General features: G+C 42.8%; 1 protein-coding gene across 3 annotated transcripts in view; it reads right to left on the bottom strand.

Annotated features, from left to right (window-relative positions):
• Positions 1-17003, bottom strand: part of zgc:174356 (proton-coupled folate transporter) — a 54243-nt gene extending 37240 nt beyond the window's left edge. The window contains exons 1-7 of one of the 3 annotated variants that reach the window (XM_014193391.2): positions 16705-16993; positions 16422-16583; positions 14442-15210; positions 9105-9202; positions 6723-6861; positions 5042-5125; positions 331-487 (exon numbers count right to left, since the gene is read on the bottom strand). In XM_014193391.2, the coding sequence (XP_014048866.1) occupies positions 331-487; positions 5042-5125; positions 6723-6861; positions 9105-9202; positions 14442-15210; positions 16422-16562 (1388 nt within the window). In that variant the 5' untranslated portion in view covers positions 16563-16583; positions 16705-16993. Of the gene's footprint in view, positions 1-330; positions 488-5041; positions 5126-6722; positions 6862-9104; positions 9203-14441; positions 15211-16421 lie in introns of all 3 variants that reach the window. The other 2 variants (XM_045717223.1, XM_045717243.1) reach the window with 2 other exon arrangements.
• Between the last annotated feature and the right edge of the window lie 5003 nt (positions 17004-22006).

Genomic DNA, 22006 nt, shown 5'->3' with positions numbered 1-22006 from the left:
CAAACTTCTAAAGCCTTTTTAAACCTCAAATGCACTATAAGTTTTACATTTCCTGCATTGCAGGAAAGTTCTCCTGCAACAGGGTGATAAAATGAAGATCCTGCATCTATACATATGACTCCTTATCCATCTTTATTCCTCTCATATACTGCACGTCCATGCCAAGACATGAATCATCGTGTGTCAAAGACAGAGACTTTCTGACAACTGAAAAAGTTTGCTGTGTGTGTCAGAATAATTCTGATTGCAAAACCATGGAATTTCATTGTAATATTTTTTTGTTAAATGGTTATCAATAAGTTATATAAAGACAACAGGCAGGTGACTTACTGCATCAAGATGAAGATGATGAGTGTGAAGCCTGCCATGACGATGAAGGGCATGCCAGGGAAGGTGGGCAGGGTCAGAGGGAACAAGCCATTAAACATCACCGCTGCAAACATAATACATGTGGTCTCCACAGACGCAGAGAAGGAGAACATCGCACCTGCAGGGTCACAAAAGAACCACGGGTTTATGCAGAGCCTTATATTGACAGAGTTCCATCAACTGAACTCATGAATGTTGAAACTCTCCAAATATTAGGCTCTGGGTTTTCAGTTGTTCTAAGTTTGAAGACACAAATTATTCTAACCATTGATTTCTGTGTTACAATTTTTTTTTATTTTTGGTGTGACTGCAAAAGAAAATAGTTGACTACCCTAGAAAACAAGAGTTTAGACTACCAACAGAGGTTTAAATATGTAATGTTTTCGGATGATTGTACTTTCATTAAAAGCATTGCTTAAGTACACACAGTCCAGGTTGAATAACTTTGAACATGAAGACAAAATGTGATATCATTGTGTATTTGTCACATGCACTGAATACAGCAGGTGTAGACCTTACAGTGAAATGCTTACTTACAAGAGATTAACCAACAATGCAGTTAAGAAAATACCACAAAAAAAGAGAAAAACCTGCATGTACATAATTACCTCGACACCGGTGCCCCCGCATATTGCCTCTGTACAAGGCACCCCCTGTATATAGCCCTGCTATTGTTATTTACTAATTTTAAGAATTGCAAAACCATTTAATAATTAAAGAGCAGCAGTAAATAACAATAGCAGGGCTATTAAAGCAGGGCTATTAAAGAGCAGCAGTAAATAACAATAGCAGGGCTATATACAGGGGGTGCCTTGTACAGAGTCAATATGCGGGGGCACCGGTGTCGAGGTAATTATGTACATGCAGGTAGGGTTATTAAGGTGGCTATGCATAGATAATAACAGAGTAGCAGCAGCGTAGAGGGGGGTGCAAATAGTCAGGGTAGCCATTTGATTAGCTGTTCAGGAGTCTTATGGCTTGGGGTAAGAAGCTGTTTAGAAGCCTATTGGACCTAGACTTGGCGCTCCGGTACCACTTGCCGTGCGGTAGCAGAGAGAACAGTCTATGACTAGGGTGACTGGAGTCTTAGACCATTTTTAGGGCCTTCCTCTGACACCGCCTGGTATAGAGGTCCTGGATGGCAGGAAGCTTGGCCCCGATGTGATATACTGACCCGTGCCAAATCTGTTCAGTCTCCTGAGGGGGAATAGGTTTTGTCGTGCCTTCTTCACGACTGTCTTGGTGTGTTCGGACCATGTTAGTTTGTTGATGATGTGGATGACAAGGAACTTGAAGCTCTCAACCTGCTCCACTACAGCCCCGTCGATGAGAATGGGGGAGTGCTCGGTCTTCCTTTTCCTGTAGTCCACATTCATCTCCTTAGTCTTGATCACGTTGAGGGAGAGGTTGTTGTCCTTGCACCGCACGGTCAAGTCTCTGACCTCCTCCCTATAGGCTGTCTCATCGTTTTCGGTGATCAGGCCTACCACTGTTGTGTCATTAGCAAACTTAAATGATAGTGTTGGAGTCGTGCCTGACCGTGCATTCATGAGTGAACAGGGAGTACAGGAGGGGACTGAGCACGCACCCCTGAGGGGCCCCCGTGTTGAGGATCAGCGTAGGCGGATGTGTTGTTACCTACCCTTACCACCTAGGGGCGGCCCGTCAGGAAGTCTCGGTTCCAGTTGCAGAGGGTGGTATTTAGTCCCAGGGTCCTTAGCTTAGTGATGAACTTTAAGGGCACTATGGTGTTGAATGCTGAGCTGTAGTCAATGAATAGCATTCTCACATAAGTGTTGCTTTTGTCCATGTGGGAAAGGGCAATGTGGAGTGTAATAGAGATTGCATCATCTGTGTATCTGTTGGTTTGGTATGCAAATTGGAGTGGGACTAGGGTTTCTGAGGTAATGGTGTTGATGTGAGCCATGACCAACCTTTCAAAGAATTTCATGGCTACAGACGTGAGTGCTATGGGTCGGTAGTCATTTAGGCAGGTTACCTTAGTGTTCTTGGGCACAGGCACTATGGTGGTCCTCTTGAAACATGTTGATATTAAAGACTCAGACAGGGAGAGGTTGAAAATGTCAGTGAAGACACTTGCCAGTTGGTCAGCGCATGCTCGGAGTACACATCCTGGTAATCCGTCTGTCCCAGCGGCCTTTCGAATATTGACCTGTTTAAAAGGTCTTACTCACATCGGCTGCAGAGTGTGTGATCACACAGTCATCTCGAACAGCTGATGCTCTCGTGCATGTTTCACTGTTACATGCCTCAAAGCGAGCATAGAAGTTATTTAGCTCGTCTGGTACGCTCGTGTCACTGGGCAGCTCTCGGCTGTGCTTCCCTTTGTAGTCTGTAATAGTTTGCGAGCCCTGCCACATCCGACAAGCATCGGAGCCGGTGTAGTACAATTCGTTCTTAGTCCTGTATTGACGCTTTGCCTGTTTGATGGTTCATTGGAGGGCATAGCAGGATTTCTTATAAGCTTCCGGGTTAGAGTCCCGCTCCTTGAAAGCGGCAGCTCTACCCTTTAGCTCAGTGCGAATGTTGCCTGTAATCCATGGCTTCTGGTTGGGGTATGTACGTACAGTCACTCTGGGGACGACGTTCTCGATGCACTTATTGATAAAGACAGTGACTGATGTGGTATACTCCTCAATGTTATCGGAAGAATCCTGGAACATATTCCAGTCTGTGCTAGCAAAACAGTCCTGTAGTTTAGCATCTGCTCATCTGACCACTTTTTTATATACCGAGTCACTGGTGCTTCCTGCTTTAATTTTACTTGTAAGCAGGAATCATGAGGATAGAGTTATGGTCAGATTTGCCAAATGGAGGGCGAGGGAGAGCTTTGTCCGCGTCTCTGTGTGGGGAGTAAATGTGGTCTAGAATTTTTTTCCCTCTGGTTGCACATTTAACATGCTGATTGAAATTCGATAAAACTGATTTAAGTTTCCCTGCATTAAAGTCACCGGCTACTAGGAGAGCCACCTCTGGATGAGTGTTTTCCTGTTTGCATATGGCGGAAAACAGCTCATTTTGTGCGGTTTTAGTGCCAGTCTCGTTCTGTGGTGGTATGTGGACAGCTACAAAAAAATACAGATGAAAACTCTAGGTAGATACTGTGGTCTACTGCTTATCATGAGATACTCTACCTCAGGCTAGCAAAACCTAGAGACTTCCTTATACATCGTGCACCAGCTGTTGTTTACATAAATGTGTAGGCCCTTCCCCGTGTCTTACCAGAGACTGCTCTTCTGTCTTGCCGATAGAGTGTATAACCCGCCAGCTATATCTTCTTAATGTCATCATTCAGCCACGACTCAGTGAAACATAAGATATTACAGTTTTTAATGTCCCATTGGTAGGATATACATGCTTTCAGTTCGTCCCATTTATTTTCCAGCGATTGAACGTTAGCTAGCAGACCGGAAGGCAAGGGCAGATTAGCCACTCATCAGCTGATCCTCGCAAGGCACCCTGATCTTTTGCCTCAAAATCTCAGTTTCCTTCTCCAGCGAATCACGGGGATCGTGGCCTGGTCGCGTGTCTGCAGTATATCCCTCGCGTCAGACTCATTGAAGAAGAACTCCTCGTCCAATTTGAGGTGAATAATCCCGGTTCTGATGTCCAGAAGCTCTTTTCGGTCATAAGAGATGATAGCAGCAACATTATGTACAAAACAAGCTACGAACAGCGCGGGGGGGAAAAAAATAGCATGATTGGTTGCGAGCCGATAAGATGGCAGCCCTACCCTCCGGCGCCATCATGAATGATATAGTATCGCTCTGTGATGTTGTGACTGTGCTTACAGTACCAACTAGAGATACATAAGATGAATATGGAGCAGAGGGAGGGAATTCTTAAGTGGTTCCAACATGGAATACTTATTGATCTGAGAGAGGGAGAGCGAGAGAGAGACTGGCTGCTAGCTAAGTACTTTTGAATGTCATCTTAAAAGTGGCAGTGCAACATGCCTTCAGAAGAAAAACAATGGGAAAACAAAACATGTTCTTTCTTACATGAACAAACTGTACAGGTTGTACATAAATGCAACAGCAGGCTTTGCATTTCACATAACTATACAGGAGCATTTCAGTAGCTAAGAATCTAGACAAGGTAGCTATTTAACTCTTGCAAACCTTGATTGCTATTCAATGTTATTTTGCCTGCAAGAACATCATTACTAGCGGTGCAATGATTTGAGAAATAATAAAAAGGTTACCAATCTTTCAATGCAGGTATACATTCTACATAGTATTGTGTTTCAAAAAAGGGACTGAATAAGAGAAAGGAACGACAAAATGTTACTGTGCATCATTTGTTCATCCAACCATTCTCTGCTGGCCCTTTTCTCTATGCTGAGGATGTCAAGATTCATCAAAATATAATAACATGCATCTTTCTCTCAGGAGTTGGACTTGAGGAACAGGGAACATTCTGGGTCAAAAGTTCAGTGTTAAACTGTCTCTTCATTTCAGTCACGTTTTAAGTGTAATGTATGGTACGAGGGTTCTTCCCCTTTAGGTTGCTTTCCTTCTATGGAGTTTTTCCTTGCCACTGTGATTCTGCTTGCTCTTTGGGGTCTAGGTCAGGTTACTGTGAGGCACTTTGTGAACACTTGATGTAAAAAGGGCTTTATAAGTCAAATGTGATGGAGCTTAGGACCCACCTTGTTCGTCTGGCTCTACGATGGTGGAGGACAGAGAGCGGATGACAGCCTGAGTGATGCCAGCAGGGGCAGACACCACAGCCACTGGGGGGAAGGGAGAGACAGGAAAAGGCAGGGGAGGACAGACAGAACAAAATGAGGACAGACAGGAGAACAGGACAAATGGGCAGACAGGTCAAGAGGGCAAACATGACATGAGGGCAGACAGGAAAGGAGGACATACATCCCAGAAGAGGACAGACGGGACAGAAGGACAGACAGGACCGAGGAGGACAGACAGGATAGAGCAGAACAAGACAAAAATTACATTAAAAAAGACATATTAGCCAATAAACTGCCTTATCTATGAGATAAGGTTGATGTTATTAAGCTCAGGCTCGTTAAAGGGGAAGTGAGGTAAGGCATTCCATTCTCCTTTATTAGAACATAGTTTAAAGCCTAATCATCACAAATGAGAATGTGTGTGTGTGTGTGTATGTGTTTTTGTTTGTGTGTGAGCGTGCACGCGCATGTAAGTGTGCTGTGTGTACTTATTATGTTTGTTACTTAAAAGGTGCACTATGCAGAAAAGGCTCCGTAATTTCCTGGTTGCTAAAATTCAAATAGTTTGCCTAATTTTCCATAACCAAAAATGTGTATTTTCAACTGTTTGAAGCTGGTGTACAAAACCGAAAGTAAAAAGACACAAAAACGAAACTTAAGCAACCCCAAAAAGTTACATATTGCAGCTTTAAAACATGCAGTCAGACCAACCAACTCCTGCCTGGCTATGGAAATGGGGGTGATGACTCTGAAGCTGTACCAGCATGCTAACCCTCATTATCCCAGGCAAAGGAAGAGAGCAGAATGCAGATATCTGGTGAGGTTACAGCTGATTATTCACACAATGTTTAAAACTGTGTGTGTGGTCACGCCACTCATCTCCCCTCTAAAATGCTTTAGTCCACCCCCACATCGATTAGAATAACAAGTTCCACAACTATTTATTTAATTAAGGATATCAATACCCATCCTGTCCATCTCCCTCGGTCTCAAAGGCCTGTCTGACTACTAGGCCAGCACAATGCACTGTTATCCTAAAGGTGTCCGTGTTCAAGCAGCTCGTCAGGAAAATGACAACTTTACATACTCCAAGACAAAAGGATTTGTGTCTCTTTTTAATTAAAGCACAGCAGTGTCGAAGTGTGTCAACATCATCACAACAACTCCTGGCTAAAATCCAATCCAGCCTGTACTGTAACGTTGCAGTCTTAACCTCATCAGTTACGAAGGTCTCTGCATATTGTGAAACCTTTCAAATATTTTTATTTTATACCAGGGGTGGCCACCCTCCTCCCAGAGGGGGTGGCCCTGCATCTACATGCTTACTCCAACCCTGCTGTAACACACCTGATACAGCCAATCAGGGTCCTGGTGGGTAGCCGATTCCTATAATCAAGTGTGTTAGATTAGGGTTGGAGCAAAAGCCTGCAGGAGGGTACCTCTACAGGAGGTCGGTAACTCTACAGAAGGATGGTAAGGCACCAAAACTTTTATATTTGAGAAAACATCAGGGCTTTTATTCATATTGTCTCAGAGTAGGAGTGCTGAACTATCCATATTCTTAAAACCCTTTGTGAATAGCGGCCCAGAATTTCATATTAGTTCAGTACATCATCAATCCATGCATAGGTCCCCTTACCTAGAAACACCATCCATGTGTTAGTGGAGAAGGCCATTAGAACGAAGCCTGCTGTCCTGAAGAGGACACTCACTTTGGCCAGAGTCATCTCTCCTACCACTCTCATAAGCAGTGGGAAGATCCCCAGCAGGGTAAACCCCTAGGACAAAACATTACATTCCTTTACACATTCTTTACTTTTTATTGCATATTAATGATTGTTTAATGCTTGATTGGAAGTTGAATGAATTGGATACATTCTTGAGTGATGGGATCATACAGAGTCTATTATTCCTAATAATTAACAATCTGCAATTACAGTTGGGCAATCAATTTACTGGTCGCGCCTAAAAATACAATTTGGGGTAATATGGGAAGGTTTGCTGTTTGGCTTTTGTTCTACAACGAGTCATTATATGTTTGAACCTCAGTCCTTAGTTAGCCAAAACACTGCATCAATTAACCTTTAGAGATTGTGTCAAAACAACAAACATGGATTATTTATGTACGTGTGTGTACCAGCCTGTGTGTGTAGGCTATATATATGTGTGTGCATACACTTCACGCCTGAGTGTGTGCGTGCGCACGTCTGTTTATGCCCGTCAGAGTGCCTGTGTGTAATGTGACTCATTTGCCCTCTTTGTCTAAAAGCTGACAGATTTGATTTAATTATCCCGTCCAGCTCAGGGTGACAAGTTGCCAGTGTCCTCATCCCCCCTCCGCCCCCTTCCCTCACCAGCAGTCTCAAATCTACACTAGGAAACATAATGGGAATGCATAAACGTTTCCCTGAGAAGGTCAGCTCTTTATGTTTTTACTTCAATCAACTCATTAGAGCTTGTGGTGTTTGTGGTGTTTAATCATTCTTAGGGAACTCTGCTCTGCCCTAATTACAAGTCAATCTCATTCTCAACCTTTAAGCCAATTATTAAAAGCTAGAGGAGCCGTGAACTCGCCCCTGCTGCCCTCCCAGTCCTGCTAAGTTTGTTCCTACTGAGGAGTAATAATACATTTTATTGACAATTCCATAACCTTTTGATATTCTATTATGTAACTAACATGAATATTGGGGATGGATTACCTGTGTTATTATAGCCGAGGCTACAAGCTGCTCATTTTCTCCTAACTCCCCTAGCTCTCCCTTATTTTTTCAACTTTCAATGTTTGAATCCTGAGAGCTAAAAACAAACCCTGTAGTTTTCCCCCCTTCTAAAGTCTTTCATCTGTTGGTAATTAAAGTATGTTTGTAGCAGAGGGCAAGAAGCAACACTCAGACATCCCCCATAGACTACGGACATAATACACCACCTCCTCCAAATCGATGCGGCTGCCTGACTCAGAGTCAGCCCAACAAAAGGCAGCAGAGCCTTCTGAGAGCCCCTGTGGCACCGCGCGGAGCAGTTGAGCCGACACAGACTAAATGGGAAAGCGTCACCTCTCCGATCTGGATTCTGAGCTCTTTAACAAGCAGTCTTTGTTTAAGTGTCACATCAAGGCAAGACATCGACCCAGACTCCTTCATGAGATCACGAAGGACGAAGAGAGACACACTCAAGTACACCCCCCCCACACACATTCATACACACCCCCAAAGGGTCCCTTGAAATACATACAGCATCTGAGTTGTAACTGCTGTGAACATATTAAAACTACGGTTGCTATTGGTTCAGATCGGTAAAGGTCTTGGGTAAGTACATTGTTTGGATGTTTTTTGTGTGGTTTCAGCGATTTTTATTTAAACTATTTTTGTTTCTGTTTTGCTGTTATGTATTTTTGGATTTCTAAAACAAGGTGAAACGGTAAGAATTTGTCATTGTAAATGTGTGGGGACTGGATGGTACTATGCACTCTTGCTCTGAGCCATGGGACATAGCTAGTGCATATCGTTAACCATCATCCAATCCATGGCCAGTCAAGTGGAGACCTGTGGACCTTGGTGTGGAAAGTCGCACGTGGGTAACTAACCACAGTACGCAGACAGAGGAACAGTAATCATGTGATCTGAGTCATGTGCAAATGTTTTCACAACATTATGCAATGACCATTGGCAGTACTCTAGGACCATATAAAGCCAAAGGATCATCATTTTTTCAGTTAGATTTAGTTTTATGATTGAATCAGCTGAACAAATAAACCCATAGCTGCAAGTGGTAATGCAAACAAATGTAGCTTCCACTTGAAATGTACAGTACAGAGCTGGACCTCTAGTTATGTGGATCAGACTTAAATAACTGTTGCACCATATCAGCCAAATCTTTACATATTACTGTCTTTTTACAGTAGAATTATCAATGCATTTCTCAGTGATTTGAGTCTTTAGTTGCTGGGAAAATCAATTGATGTTTGCCTTTTGATGCATCTAAATCACAATCATGACCTTTCTGATGAAGCAGAGCCACTTACTAACAGCAGCATCTGGACTGACTTAAACACGCCATACAGTTCAGTTGTGAACTCCCTGGGCTCGTACATCAAATAGAGCAGGGAGATAGCCTGCTCTCCTGGAGGGAGGAAACACACACACACTGAATGATTGCCAACGTAATAAATGTTTAGAGCGAGTTTAAGATATAGAGGAAAGGTTCATATAGAGTTGTAATGCAGTTGTTGTGGTGGAATATTACTTGTCGGTTATATATACACAGTACCAGTCAAAAGTTTGGACGCCAACTCATTCAAAGGGTTTTTCTTTATTTTACTATTTTCTACATTGTAAAAAAATAGTGAAGACATCAGAACTATGAACACATGGAATAATGTAGTAACCAAAATAAAGTGTTAAATAAAAATATATTTTATATTTGAGATTCTTCAAAGTAGCCACCCTTTGCCTTGATGACAGCTTTGCACACTCTTGGCATTTTCTCAGCCAGCTTCACATGGAATGCTTTTCCAACAGTCTTGAAAGAGTTCCCACATATGCTGAGCACTTGTTGGCTGCTGTTCCTTCACTCCGCGGTCCAACTCATCCCAAACCATCTCAATTGGGTTGAGGTCGGGTGATTGTGGAGGCCAGGTCATCTGATGCAGGACTCCATCACTCTCCTTCTTGGTCAAATAGCCCTGGCACAGCTTGGAAGTGTGTTGGGTCGTTGTCCTGTTGAAAAACAAATGATAGTGGGATTAAGCGCAAACCAGATGTGATGGCGTATCGCTACAGAATTCTGTGGTAGCCATGCTGGTGTCACGTCCAGACCATAGAAAGCTTTTTTTTCTATGGTAGAGTAGGTCAGGGCATGACAGAGGGTTTTGTCTGTCCATGTTGGTTCTAGTTTCTTTTTTCTATGTTGGGGTTTTGTCTAGTTTAAGTATTTCTATATGTGGGTTTCTAGTTTTTGTATTTCTATGTTGTTTTTTGGGGATGATCTCCAATTAGAGGCAGCTGGTCATTGTTGTCTCTAATTGGGGATCATATTTAAGTTGTTTTTCCCACTAGGTTTTGTGGAAGATTATTTTGAGTAAGTGTATGTTGCACCTCTTCGTCACAGTTTGTTGTTTTGTTCATTAGTATGTCTTGCATAGTTTCACAGTTATAATAAAATGTGGAACGATACACACGCTGCGCTTTGGTCCCATTCTTCAGACAGCCTTGACAGAATCTCCCACCACCAAAGGATCAAGCAGCGTGGTCAGGACAAATGGACATGGGAGGAAATCCTGGACGGGAAATGACCCTGGAGGCAGGCCGGGGAGTATCACCGTCCGAAGGAGGAGATTAAAGCAGCGACGATACGAGGAACTAGCATGGCAACGACGGAAGCACGAGAGGCAGCCCCAAGAACATTTTTTGGAGGGGGCACACGGGTTGGTCGGCGAAGCCGAGGGGTGAGTCAGAGCGAAGAGGAATATTGGGAGAGACTGAGCGAGGAGTACTGTGAGATAGTGGAGGGGGGTGATGAGAGAGCTGTTGGTTTGGCGTAGTATGTACGGCATTTTTCCCGAGGAGCATGTTAGCCGTCAGATGCCACCTGAGTCAGCTCCCCGTACTCATCCCAAGAAGTGTGTTAAAGTTCCGGTACAAATGAGGCCGGCTATACGCACCAGGTCTCCAGTGCGCATTCACAGCCCAGTACATCCTGTGCCAACTCTCCGTACTCACTGTGGGGAGCGTGTGACCTGTCAGGCACCATGTTTTGCGGTGATACGCACGGTGTCTCCAATGCCAGCGCCTCGCACTTGCCGGGCTAAAGTGAGCATCCAGCCAGGACGGATTGTGCCAGCCCTACGCTCCAGACCTCCAGTGCGCCTCCACAGCCCAGTACGCCCTGTTCCTGCTCCTCGCACTGAAGTGTGTCACCAGTCTGGGGCCACTTGTCCCGGCTCCATGCATTAGGCCTTCAGTGAGTCTCTCCAGTCCGGTGTGTCCTGCTCCTGCTCCCCGTACTCGCCCTGAGGTGCGTGTTACCAATCTGGCACCACCTGTGCCAGCCCCACGCATCAGGTCTCCAGTGAGCATTCCCAGTCCGGAGCTTCCGGCGACAGTTCCCAGTCCGAAGCCTCCTGAGACGGCCTGCAGTCCGGAGCCTCCGGCGATGATCCATGGTTCGGTGACACGAAAGCGGAGGGATCAGCTAGCGGAGCGGGGGCTACGCCCCGAACCAGAGCCACCTCCTATGCTGGTGGATAAGCAAGATGAGAGGGTTCTTCATCCCGCACCAGAACCGCCACTGACATTAGACACCCATTAGTCACGTCCTGACCATAGAAAGCTTTTATTTTTCTATGGTAGAGTAGGTCAGGGCGTGAGAGAGGGTTTTGTCTATGTTGGTTCTAGTTTATTTTTTTCCCTATGTTGGGGGTTGTCGTCTAGTTTATGTATTTCTGTGGGGTTCTAGTTTTTGTATTTATGTTTTTTGGGGAGGGTGATTTCCAATTAGAGGCAGCTGGTCATCCTTGTCTCTAATTGGGGATCATGTTTAAGTTGTTGTTTTTCCCACTAGGTTTTGTGGGAGATTATTTTGAGTAAGTGTATGTTGCACCTCTTCGTCACGGTTTATTGTTTTATATGTCTTGCATAGTTTCACAGTTATAATAAAATGCGGAACAATACACACGCTGCGCTTTGGTCCCATTCTTCAGACATCCGTGACAGCTGGTTAAATGTGCCTTGAATTCTAAATAAATCACAGACAGTGTCACCAGCAAAGCACCCCCACAACATCACACCTCCATACTTCACGGTAGGAACTACACATGCAGAGATCATCCGTTCACCTACTCTGCGTCTCACAAAGACACGGCGGTTGGAACCAAAAATCTCAAATTTGAACTCATCAGACCAAAAGGACAGATTTCCAGTGGTCTAATGTCCATTGCTCATGTTTCTTGGCACAAGCAAGTCTTCTTATTGGTGTCCTTTTGTGGTTTCTTTGCAGCAATTCGTACATGAAGGCCTGATTCACGCAGTCTCCTATGAACAGTTGATGTTGAGATGTTACTGTCGCTTTTACTCTGAAGCATTTATTTGGGCTGCAATTTCTGAGGCTGGTAACTCTAATGAACTTATCCTCTGCAGCAGAGGTAACTCTGGGTCTTCCTTTCCTGCGACGGTCCTCATGAGAGACAGTTTCATCATAGCGCTTGATGATTTTTGCGACTGCACTTGAAGAAACTTTCAAAGTTCTTGAAATGTTCCCGGATTGACTGACCTTCATGTCTTAAAGTAATCATGGACTGTCATTTCACTTTGCTTATTTGAGCTGTTCTTGCCATAATATGGACTAGGTCTTTTACCAAATAGGGCTATCTTCTGTATACCACCCCTACCTTAACACAACTGACTGGCTCAAACACATTAAGTACATTAACTTTAAACAAGGCACACCTGTTAATTGAAATGCATTCCAGGTGACTACCTCATGAAGCTGGTTGAAAGAATGCCAAGAGTGTGCAAAGCTGTCATCAAGGCAAAGAGTGGCAACTTGAAGAATCTCAAATATGAAATATATTTTGATCTGTTTAACACTTACATTTACATTACATTTACATTTAAGTCATTTAGCAGACGCTCTTATCCAGAGCGACTTACAAATTGGTGCATTCACCTTATGATATCCAGTGGAACAACCACTTTACAATAGTGCATCTAAATCTTTTAAGGGGCGGGGGGGTTAGAAGGATTACTTTATCCTATCCTAGGTATTCCTTAAAGAGGTGGGGTTTCAGGTGTCTCCGGAAGGTGGTGATTGACTCCGCTGTCCTGGCGTCGTGAGGGAGCTTGTTCCACCATTGGGGTGCCAGAGCAGCGAACAGTTTTGACTGGGCTGAGCGGGAACTGTGCTTCCTCAGAGGTAGGGGGGCCAGCAGGCCAGAGGTGGATGAACGCAGTGCCCTTGTTTGGGTGTAGGGCCTGAAGGTATGGAGGTGCCGTTCCCTTCACAGCTCCGTAGGCAATCACCATGGTCTTGTAGCGGATGCGAGCTTCAACTGGAAGCCAGTGGAGAGAGCGGAGGAGCGGGGTGACGTGAGAGAACTTGGGAAGGTTGAACACCAGACGGGCTGCGGCGTTCTGGATGAGTTGTAGGGGTTTAATGGCACAGGCAGGGAGCCCAGCCACTTGTTTGGTTACTATATAATTCCATGTGTTATTTCATAGTTTTGATGTCTTCACTATTATCCTACAAAATGTAGAAAATAGTAAAAATAAAGAAAAACCCTGGAATGAGTAGGTGTGTCCAAACTTTTGACTGGTACTGTACGTAAACCATAGATTTTCATGACCGTCTTTAAATGGGTAATTTTACATGTAGGTGTACAGGGCAATCACATAGTCTGTATTTACAGAAGTGTCACTGAAATGGTATATCTCATTTTCCATTTCATAATATAATTGCTAGGAATGATTCTATAAGACATTTGAGATACTGGCATTTTATTCACTATTTAGGGTTCTATCGCGTAGGACATTGCTTGAACACATGGCCTCTTGCATGTATAGACATGAGCTCTGAAGTACATTTGTAATGTATTCATAACCAAGTATGAATTACTATAATGGTGACTATATAACTGACAGCCTTGGCCATTTCAAAAATGGATTGGGTTTATTATGAAGTGTACCATAACTGTACATGAATTCAAAAATCATGTGTTCATGTATGCATGACCAACTATACATTGACATTGAGGTCATCAATGGTGTTTAAGAAACATTATCTAACATGCAGGAAGTAGGCTTACATATTCCAGTATTCAAAAGAAAATATTACATGACATGAGACAGGGAATGTAAACACTGAACCACATTCAAAATTGTTTCTTGGTGACAGTGAGTGCACAGATGCTGTACTGCTAATACTGTAAAGGCCTACCATAATGTATGTTTCAAATAAGAAAACAATATGGCAGCTCGATTGAAAACTCTCAGGGCAATAAGCAACACTCAGACATCCCCATAGACTACGAACATAATACACCTCCTCCAAATCGATGCAGCTGCCTGACTCAGAGTCAGCTCAACAAAAGGCAGCAGAGCGTTCTGAGGGCCCCTGTGGCACCGTGCGGCGCAGCGAGCCGACAGACTAAATGGGAAAGCATCACCTCTCCGATCTGGATTCTGAGCTCTTTAACCACATTCAACATGGTTGAGTGCACAGATGCTGTATTGCTTATACTGTGAAGGTCTATCATACTGTATGTTTCAAATAGGAAAACAATGGCATTAACAGCTCATTTGAAAACCCTCAGTTGAACAGCTGTGTTGAGACAATAATGATCAAACAACAGATGGAGTTTACTCACCTACAGCTACCAGGTTGTTGATGAATGTGCAGACTATAAGAAGGTGGAGTTTCTGCCTCTGCTGTCCTGGCCTCCTCCTGAACATGGCTTGGAAGGACCTCTTGACATCAGACAGGCACAACAGGTTGGATGATGGTTCAGTGTCGGTATCATCAGCTTCACATGGCAGTCTGTCTCCATCTCCATCTTCCCCTGAGGGTGGAGGTGGGACTGAGCGTTCAGGATCCCGTAACCAAAGCAGAATATAGAGCACTGAGAGAACATGGCAGGAGCAGTATGCCACAAATGCAGAGGTCAGCCCAAACTCCTGTATCAAGAAACCAACTAACAAGAACCCCACCGTCCCTCCTACGAAGATCATCGACTCTGCCGCCGCCATACGCAGAGTACGGTTACTCCCCATCCCGGCTGTGACATCTGCTAAGTAACTAAACGAGCTAAGGAACACTGAGACGTATCCTCCAGAGAGGCCCGTTACCCCTGCGGCGGCTAGCGACCAGTACACACTAATGTCCTTCAGTAGAGACATTGCTATGAGCACACCACCACTGACCAGAGACATAAGGCAAGGCAGCAGCATGACAGCCTTGCGGCTGGAGCGGTCGGACCAGGAGCCTAGCAGCATGGCTGGAAGGATGGACAATAGGCTGGTCACACATGTGTAGATCAAGAGGATGTAGGAGGAACGACCCTCAATCAGCTCCTCCTCATCCTTGAGGTGCGCCGGGCTGCTGCAGATGTAAGAGTCTTGAAACAGCTCATAGCACACCTGGACAGAGGAACAGACACTTTAAGGTTTCCAGATCAAGATTAAGCCTAGTCCTGGAAGAGAAAGCATGCACAATAGAGAATCTATTTAAAACTTTTTTTTGTCCAGGAAAAGGCGTAATCTGGACACAGGAATTGTTCCCTAATTTATTAGGTACTCATGTTAGGAACTATTGATATAATACACTTTTTCATAATATAATTTCATAATGACTCCCAGAGCTAATGCCTAGGCTTCAGCTCAAAAGACTTACGCAGCGTTGAGGCATGTAAAATGACCTTAGTCGATCCCACAGTTCCCATTGCACAGACTCAAGAACACGTTTCATTAAAATCATACTTCTGCTTCCCTGTCTACATTCATCATTCACATTTTACTGGATAAAATCGAACCTGCAGAGCTGAACTTACTCTTGGGGAACCATTTCATCTGCTATGCATGCTATTGCAACATGGAAAGTGCTGCAGTATTAATGAGCCCAAACAGACGGATAAGATGTCAGTCTGAAATGATTAACTAAATCTGGATAATATAAACCATAAAAACAGAGAAAAGTGAAATTATGGCCCTCGCTACAAGAGGCACATTGTCTACAGAGTTTTATGTACAGTACATACAGACGTTGTTTGACTTGAACTCTGTACTGTATTATATGCATGTGCATGTTCTGCCTCACCTTTACATGGATATTGAATTGAGTTCAGCAGAGGTAGGAGAGAGAGGAGAGAGTAGACTGTACATTAATAAAAAGGCAGGGAGCTGTGATAATCAGATATTTGCATCTGTATACTATGTAAACCACAAGCATTCAGTAGCCTATATCGGTTCAGTCCTATGTCTGAGCTTTACATTTGCTTTGAGTTCCATTGTGATAAAATAAATAAACTGTACCCAAATTGTATACACTCTACTCTGAATTTCAGGATATCATATCTAATGGTAGGCCTACTATTTGAATCTGAACGCCAGGTTGATTGATTTACAGTTTTACTGTTCATGTGTCACTGGAACGGACAGGACTGTTTCACCTAATTTTGGTCGAAACATTGGTCTAGTTGAACATGTATAAGCAACAAAAATCGAGTCTAGCCTATGATACTGAAAATAGCAACCATGGTTCTGATAGTTTAATGACTAGCCTAATAAGCAAACATGTGTAAGTAAACAGGTGTGTTTGATAATGCCGCGAGCAGATCGTTGGCCCACTGTACCTTTGCGATGACCAGCTGTTGATAAGCAGGCGTCACGATAAACGTGCTGGTCATGTAGAAAAAAATAACCGGCTCCACGGTAACGAATGTTCGGACCCGTTGTCCCCATGTTGACATATCGTTGTTGAGCCGCTCTTGCATAGCAGACGAGTGCAAACACGACTGGTGTAACAGAAATACAAAAGACAAGGTAACTCTTGCTACAATTAGCCTATAGGAGGTATAACAAGTTATCGAAGTCTTACAGAGGAGTCACATGTTTGTCAGTATAACGCATCATTACCTCGTCCCTACAGTAAAACTGACTTCAGTTCCATGTTATAAAAATTAGTCACAGCAGCTCCTACTTCCGTAATAAAGTAAAAGGTTACACTCCCAAATGACACTCAATTCCCAGTATGCACTAGCTAATTTTGTCCAGGGTAGGGCTCAATTCAAAAGTAGTGCACTATGTAGGGTCTAGCCTATAGGTTGCCATTTGGGATGTATAATGTGCAAAAGGTCAAACCTTGGCCACCATGGTTTTGCAGACTAGGCAAAACAATAAGACCATGATACACCTTCCTGTTTTGCTTCAGTGGAGTTGGAAAGAACACTACAGAGAGATGACAGCGACCACCTGACGTAAAAAAAAAACATGTAGCCAATGTAACCGGTGTGAAATGACTAACTAGTTAGTGGTGCGCACTAGTAGCGATTCAATTGGTGACGTCACTCCGTCTGAGCCCTTGAAGTACTTACTTTCCTTCTGTACATATATAATAAAGAAAATGGTGCTGTCTGGTTTGCTTAATATATTACAAGGAATTTGAAATAATTTCTACTTTTACTTTTGATACTTAAGTATATTTAAAACCAAATACTTTCAGACTTTTAGTCAAGTTGTATTTTACTGGGTGACTTTCACTTTTACTTTAGTCATTTTCTTATTAAGGTAATACTTTTATTGAGGTAAGACAATTGGGTACTTTGGCGACTAACATGCTGACCAGACCGGACACGTCGCGTGCGAGCGTTGCAAAATACATTTACACATACATGTTATTCAGTCATTGCACCCACACTGCTCGCTGGTCTGCGTGGCCAGGCGCTAAAATAGAAATCGGTTCTATTTGTGACGCTCAACGTGCTGCAAGTCCAGCCTCTCTCATCTCTTCATTGGTTTTCAGAAGCATATACCCATGTGCCATCTCCTCATAGGTTTTTAGGAGCATATACCTATGTGGGTGATGCATAATCTATGAGCAGAAATCCCTAGTTTGAAAGAGACTGTTTTCTTGAAGCTGTGCCACGCCATTTTCCCTACATTTTCCCCCCACATGGGATAGCCCCCAAGCAATTTGAGTTCTAGCCAATGAGCTTCAGCCCCTCGCATTTGAGTGACAGCTAGCAAGAGGGCTGCCCAGCGTTATCCAATGAGGTTGTAGGGTGGGCCCAATGGCTCACTGGACACAGCAAAGAGAGAGAGAATTAGGCAGATACCTATGGGATCAATATAATTTATTTATTTATTTAACCTTTATTCAACTAGGAAAGTCAGTTAAGAACAAATTCTTATTTACAATGACGGCCTACGCCGGCCAAACCCAGTTGACGCTGGGCCAATTGTGCGCCGCCCTATGGGACTCCCCATCACGGCCGGATGTGATTCAGCCTGAATTATACCAAATGTATTGTGAACACACCGCATGCATTTTGTATTTGTGTATCATGATCTGTACAAATAAGTACCAATCCACAAATGTGAATCACTTTCCACAAATGTAAATCACTTTCCACAAATGTAAATCACTATCCACAAACAAACACCTTTTGATTTGTATTTGTAAATTGATATATTGCATTCGATTTTTTTTTTTGAACTGCAGATAAGCAGTTCACTTCCACGGGCCTTAAGTAAAATGACTGCCATAAAGATTTTCACATAAGAGAGATATGCGCAAACATGACAGATATGGCAAACCTGCCACTCCATATTTGGAAGCGCTTAGGTCACCTGACTTTTGGCAGGGATTTGACGACAAGAAAAATACAAAAGGTTCTCATGCGTAGAAAGCGATTTGTAATCGTAGAAAAAAGTTAGCACGCATAGAAACTATTCGTAGTCGTAGGTTTGACATATTTCTCATTTCTGACACATTGGAAACAATTAACAAAAAACAGAGCAAACTAGAATGCTATTTGGCCCTAAAGAGAGAGTAAACAGTGGCAGAATACCTGATCCAAACTTAAGGAAAGCTTTGACAATGTACAGACTCAGTGAGCATAGCCTTGCTATTGAGAAAGGCTGCCGTAGGCAGACCTGGCTCTCGAGAAGACAGGCTATGTGCACACTGCCCACAAAATGAGGTGGAAACTGAGCTGCACTTCCTAACCTCCTGCCAAATGTATGACCATATTAGCGCCACATATTTCCCTCAGATTACACAGATCCACAAAGAATGCGAAAACAAACCCAATTTTGATCAACCAAATATCTACTGGGTGAAATACCACAGTGTGCCATCACAGCAGCAAGATGTGTGACCTGTTGCCACAAGAAAAGGGCAACCAGTGAAGACCAACACCATTGTAAATATAACCCATATTTATGTTTATTTATTTTCCCTTTTGTACTTGAACTATTTACACATCATTACAACATTATAGACATATGACATTTAAAATGTCTTTTCTTTTGGAACTTTTGTGAGCATAATGTTTACTGTTCATTTTTTATTGTTTATTATCTATTTCAGTTGCTTTGGCAATGTAAACATATATTTCCCATGCCAATAAAGCCCCCTTAAATTAAAATTGAATTGAGAGAGAGAGAGAGAGAGAGAGAGAGAGAGAGCAATGACGTGCAGTGGTGTAAAAATACTTTAAAGTACTACTTAAGTCGTTTTTTGGGGTATCTGTACTTTACTTTACTATTTAGATTTTTTGCCAACTATTACTTTTACTTCACTACATTCCTAAAGAAAATAATGTACTTTTTACTCCATACATTTTCCCTGACACCCAAAAGTACTCGTTACATTTTGACAGGAAAATGGTCCTATTCACAAACTTATCAAGAGAACATCCCTGGTCATGCCTACTGCCTCTGATCTGGCGGACTCACTAAACACAAATGCTTTGTTTGTAAATTATTTCTGAACAAGAAAATGGTGCCGTCTGGTTTGCTAAATATAAGGAATTTGAAATGGTTTATACGTTTACTTTTACTTTTGATACTTAAGTATATTTTTGCAATTCCATTTACTTTTGATACTTAAGTATATTTAAAACCAAATACTTTTAGACTTTTGCTCAAGTAGTATTTTACTCAAGTAGTATTTACTTTTTCCATCACTGATGACGTGGCGCATATATCTGCACATATGTGACTTATACAGAAGTACCTGAGAAACTCTTTTAAAGCATTAAAATTTTTTGTTGAAACTATGCTAAATATATTCACGTCACCCAATACCTGATTAAAACCAAAGAGGAAGAAGCGAAGTGAACCCCAAATCTGTCCATGAAAATAAGACCATGAAGTGAGGAATTTTTGTATGGAGGCCAATGAGGATTATGTCAACAAAAAATGGAATTGCTCATTTGCTGCATGAGACCTATTTGACCGAATAGAAGTTGTGATGTTTAGGTTGTTTCGAATGCACTGATATACAGTACCAGTCAAAAGTTTGGACTTATTCAAGGATTTTTCTTTATTTATACTATTTTCGACATTGTAGAATAATAGGGAATACATCAAAACTATGAAATAACACATATGGAATTATGTAGTAACCAAAAAAAGTGTTAAACAAATCAAAAAATATTTGAGATTCTTCAAAGTAGCCACCCTTTGCCTTGATGACAGCTTTGCACATTCTCTCAACCAGCTTCATGAAGTGATCACCTGGAATGCATTTAAATTAATTTGTGGAATTTCTTTCCTTCTTAATGCGTTTGAGCCAATCAGTTGTGTTGTGACAAGGTAGGGGTGGTATACAGAAGATAGCCCTATTTAGTAAAATTCCAAGTCCATATTATGGCAAGAACTGCTCAAATAAGTAAAGAGAAACGACAGTCTGTTATTGCTTTAAGACATGAAGGTCAGTCAATCCAGAAAATTTCAAGACTTTTAAAGTTTCTTCAAGTGCAGTCGCAAAAACCATCAAGCGCAATGATGAAACAAACTGGCTCTCATGAGGACCGCCACTGTAACGACTGCCATGAGAGAGAGTGGACCAAAACGCAGCGGAGTTAGTGTTCAACATATTTAATTCTTAAACGGAACACTATACAATTACAAAACAAGGAACTGACAGCCAAACAGTCCTGTCAGGTGAAACACAATGACAGAAACAATTACCCACAAAACCCCAACGGAAAAACATGCACTTATGTGTGACTCCCAATCAACAACAACGAACTTCAGCTGTGCCTGATTGGGAGCCACACACGGCCCAAAACAAAGAAATACAAAAACATAGAAAAAGAACATAGAACGCCCACCCAATGTAACACCCTGGCCTAACCAAAATAAAGAACAAAAACCCCTCTCTCTGGCCAGGGCGTTACAGCCACAGGAAAGGAAGTCCCAGAGTTAGCTCTGCTGCAGAAGATAAGTTCATTAGAGTTAACTGCACCTCAGAAATTGTAGCCCAAATAAATTCTTCACAGAGTTCAAGGCACAGTAACATCTCAACATCAACTGTTCAGAGGAGACTGCGTGAATCAGGCCTTCATGGTCGAATTGCTGCAAAAAAACACTACTAAAGGACACCAATAAGAAGAAGAGACTTACTTGTGCCAAGAAACATGAGCAATGGACATTAGACTGGTGGAAATCTGTCCTTTGGTCTGATGAGTCCAAATTTGAGATTTTTGGTTCCAACCACTGTGTCTTTGTGAGACGCAGAGTAGGTGAACGGATGATCTCCACATATGTAGTTCCCACCATGAAGCATGGAAGAGGTGTGATGGTGTTTTGGGTGTTTTGCTGGTGACACTGTCTGTGATTTATTTAGAATTCAAGGCACACTTAGCCAGCATAGCTACCACAGCATTCTGCAGCGATATGCCATCCCATCTGGTTTGCGTTTATTCATGTATTCATTTGTTTTTCAACAGGACAATGACCCAATTCACATCCAAGCTGTGTAAGGTCTATTTGACCAAGAAGGAGAGTGATGGAGACCTGGCCTCGACAATCACCCGACCTCAACCCAATTGAGATGGTTTGGGATGAGTTGGACTGCAGAGTGAAGGAAAAGCAGCCAACAAGTGCTTAGCATATGTGGGAACCCCTTGAAGACTGTTGGCATTCCAGGTGAAGCTTGTTGAGAGAATGCCAAGAGTGTACAAAGCTGTCATCAAGGCAAAGGGTGGCTACTTTGAAGAATCTCAAATTTAAAATATATTTTGATTTGTTTAACACTTTCTTGGTTACTACATGATTCCATATGTCTTATTTCATAGTTTTGATGTCTTCACTATTATTTTGCCAATTGGCCTGGACCCTTTACTGCCTACACGGAGCCCCGCCGATCCATCATGACTGGTCTGCCGACATAACCGTCCGAGGGGGTTTCAACAGGCTCTTCCGTTGC

This window comes from Salmo salar, chromosome ssa01 (genome assembly GCF_905237065.1).
Source record: "Salmo salar chromosome ssa01, Ssal_v3.1, whole genome shotgun sequence".
Lineage (NCBI taxonomy): Eukaryota > Metazoa > Chordata > Actinopteri > Salmoniformes > Salmonidae > Salmo > Salmo salar.
Note: the sequence above shows the minus strand (reverse complement) of the source record. Positions and strands in the feature narration are given on the sequence as shown.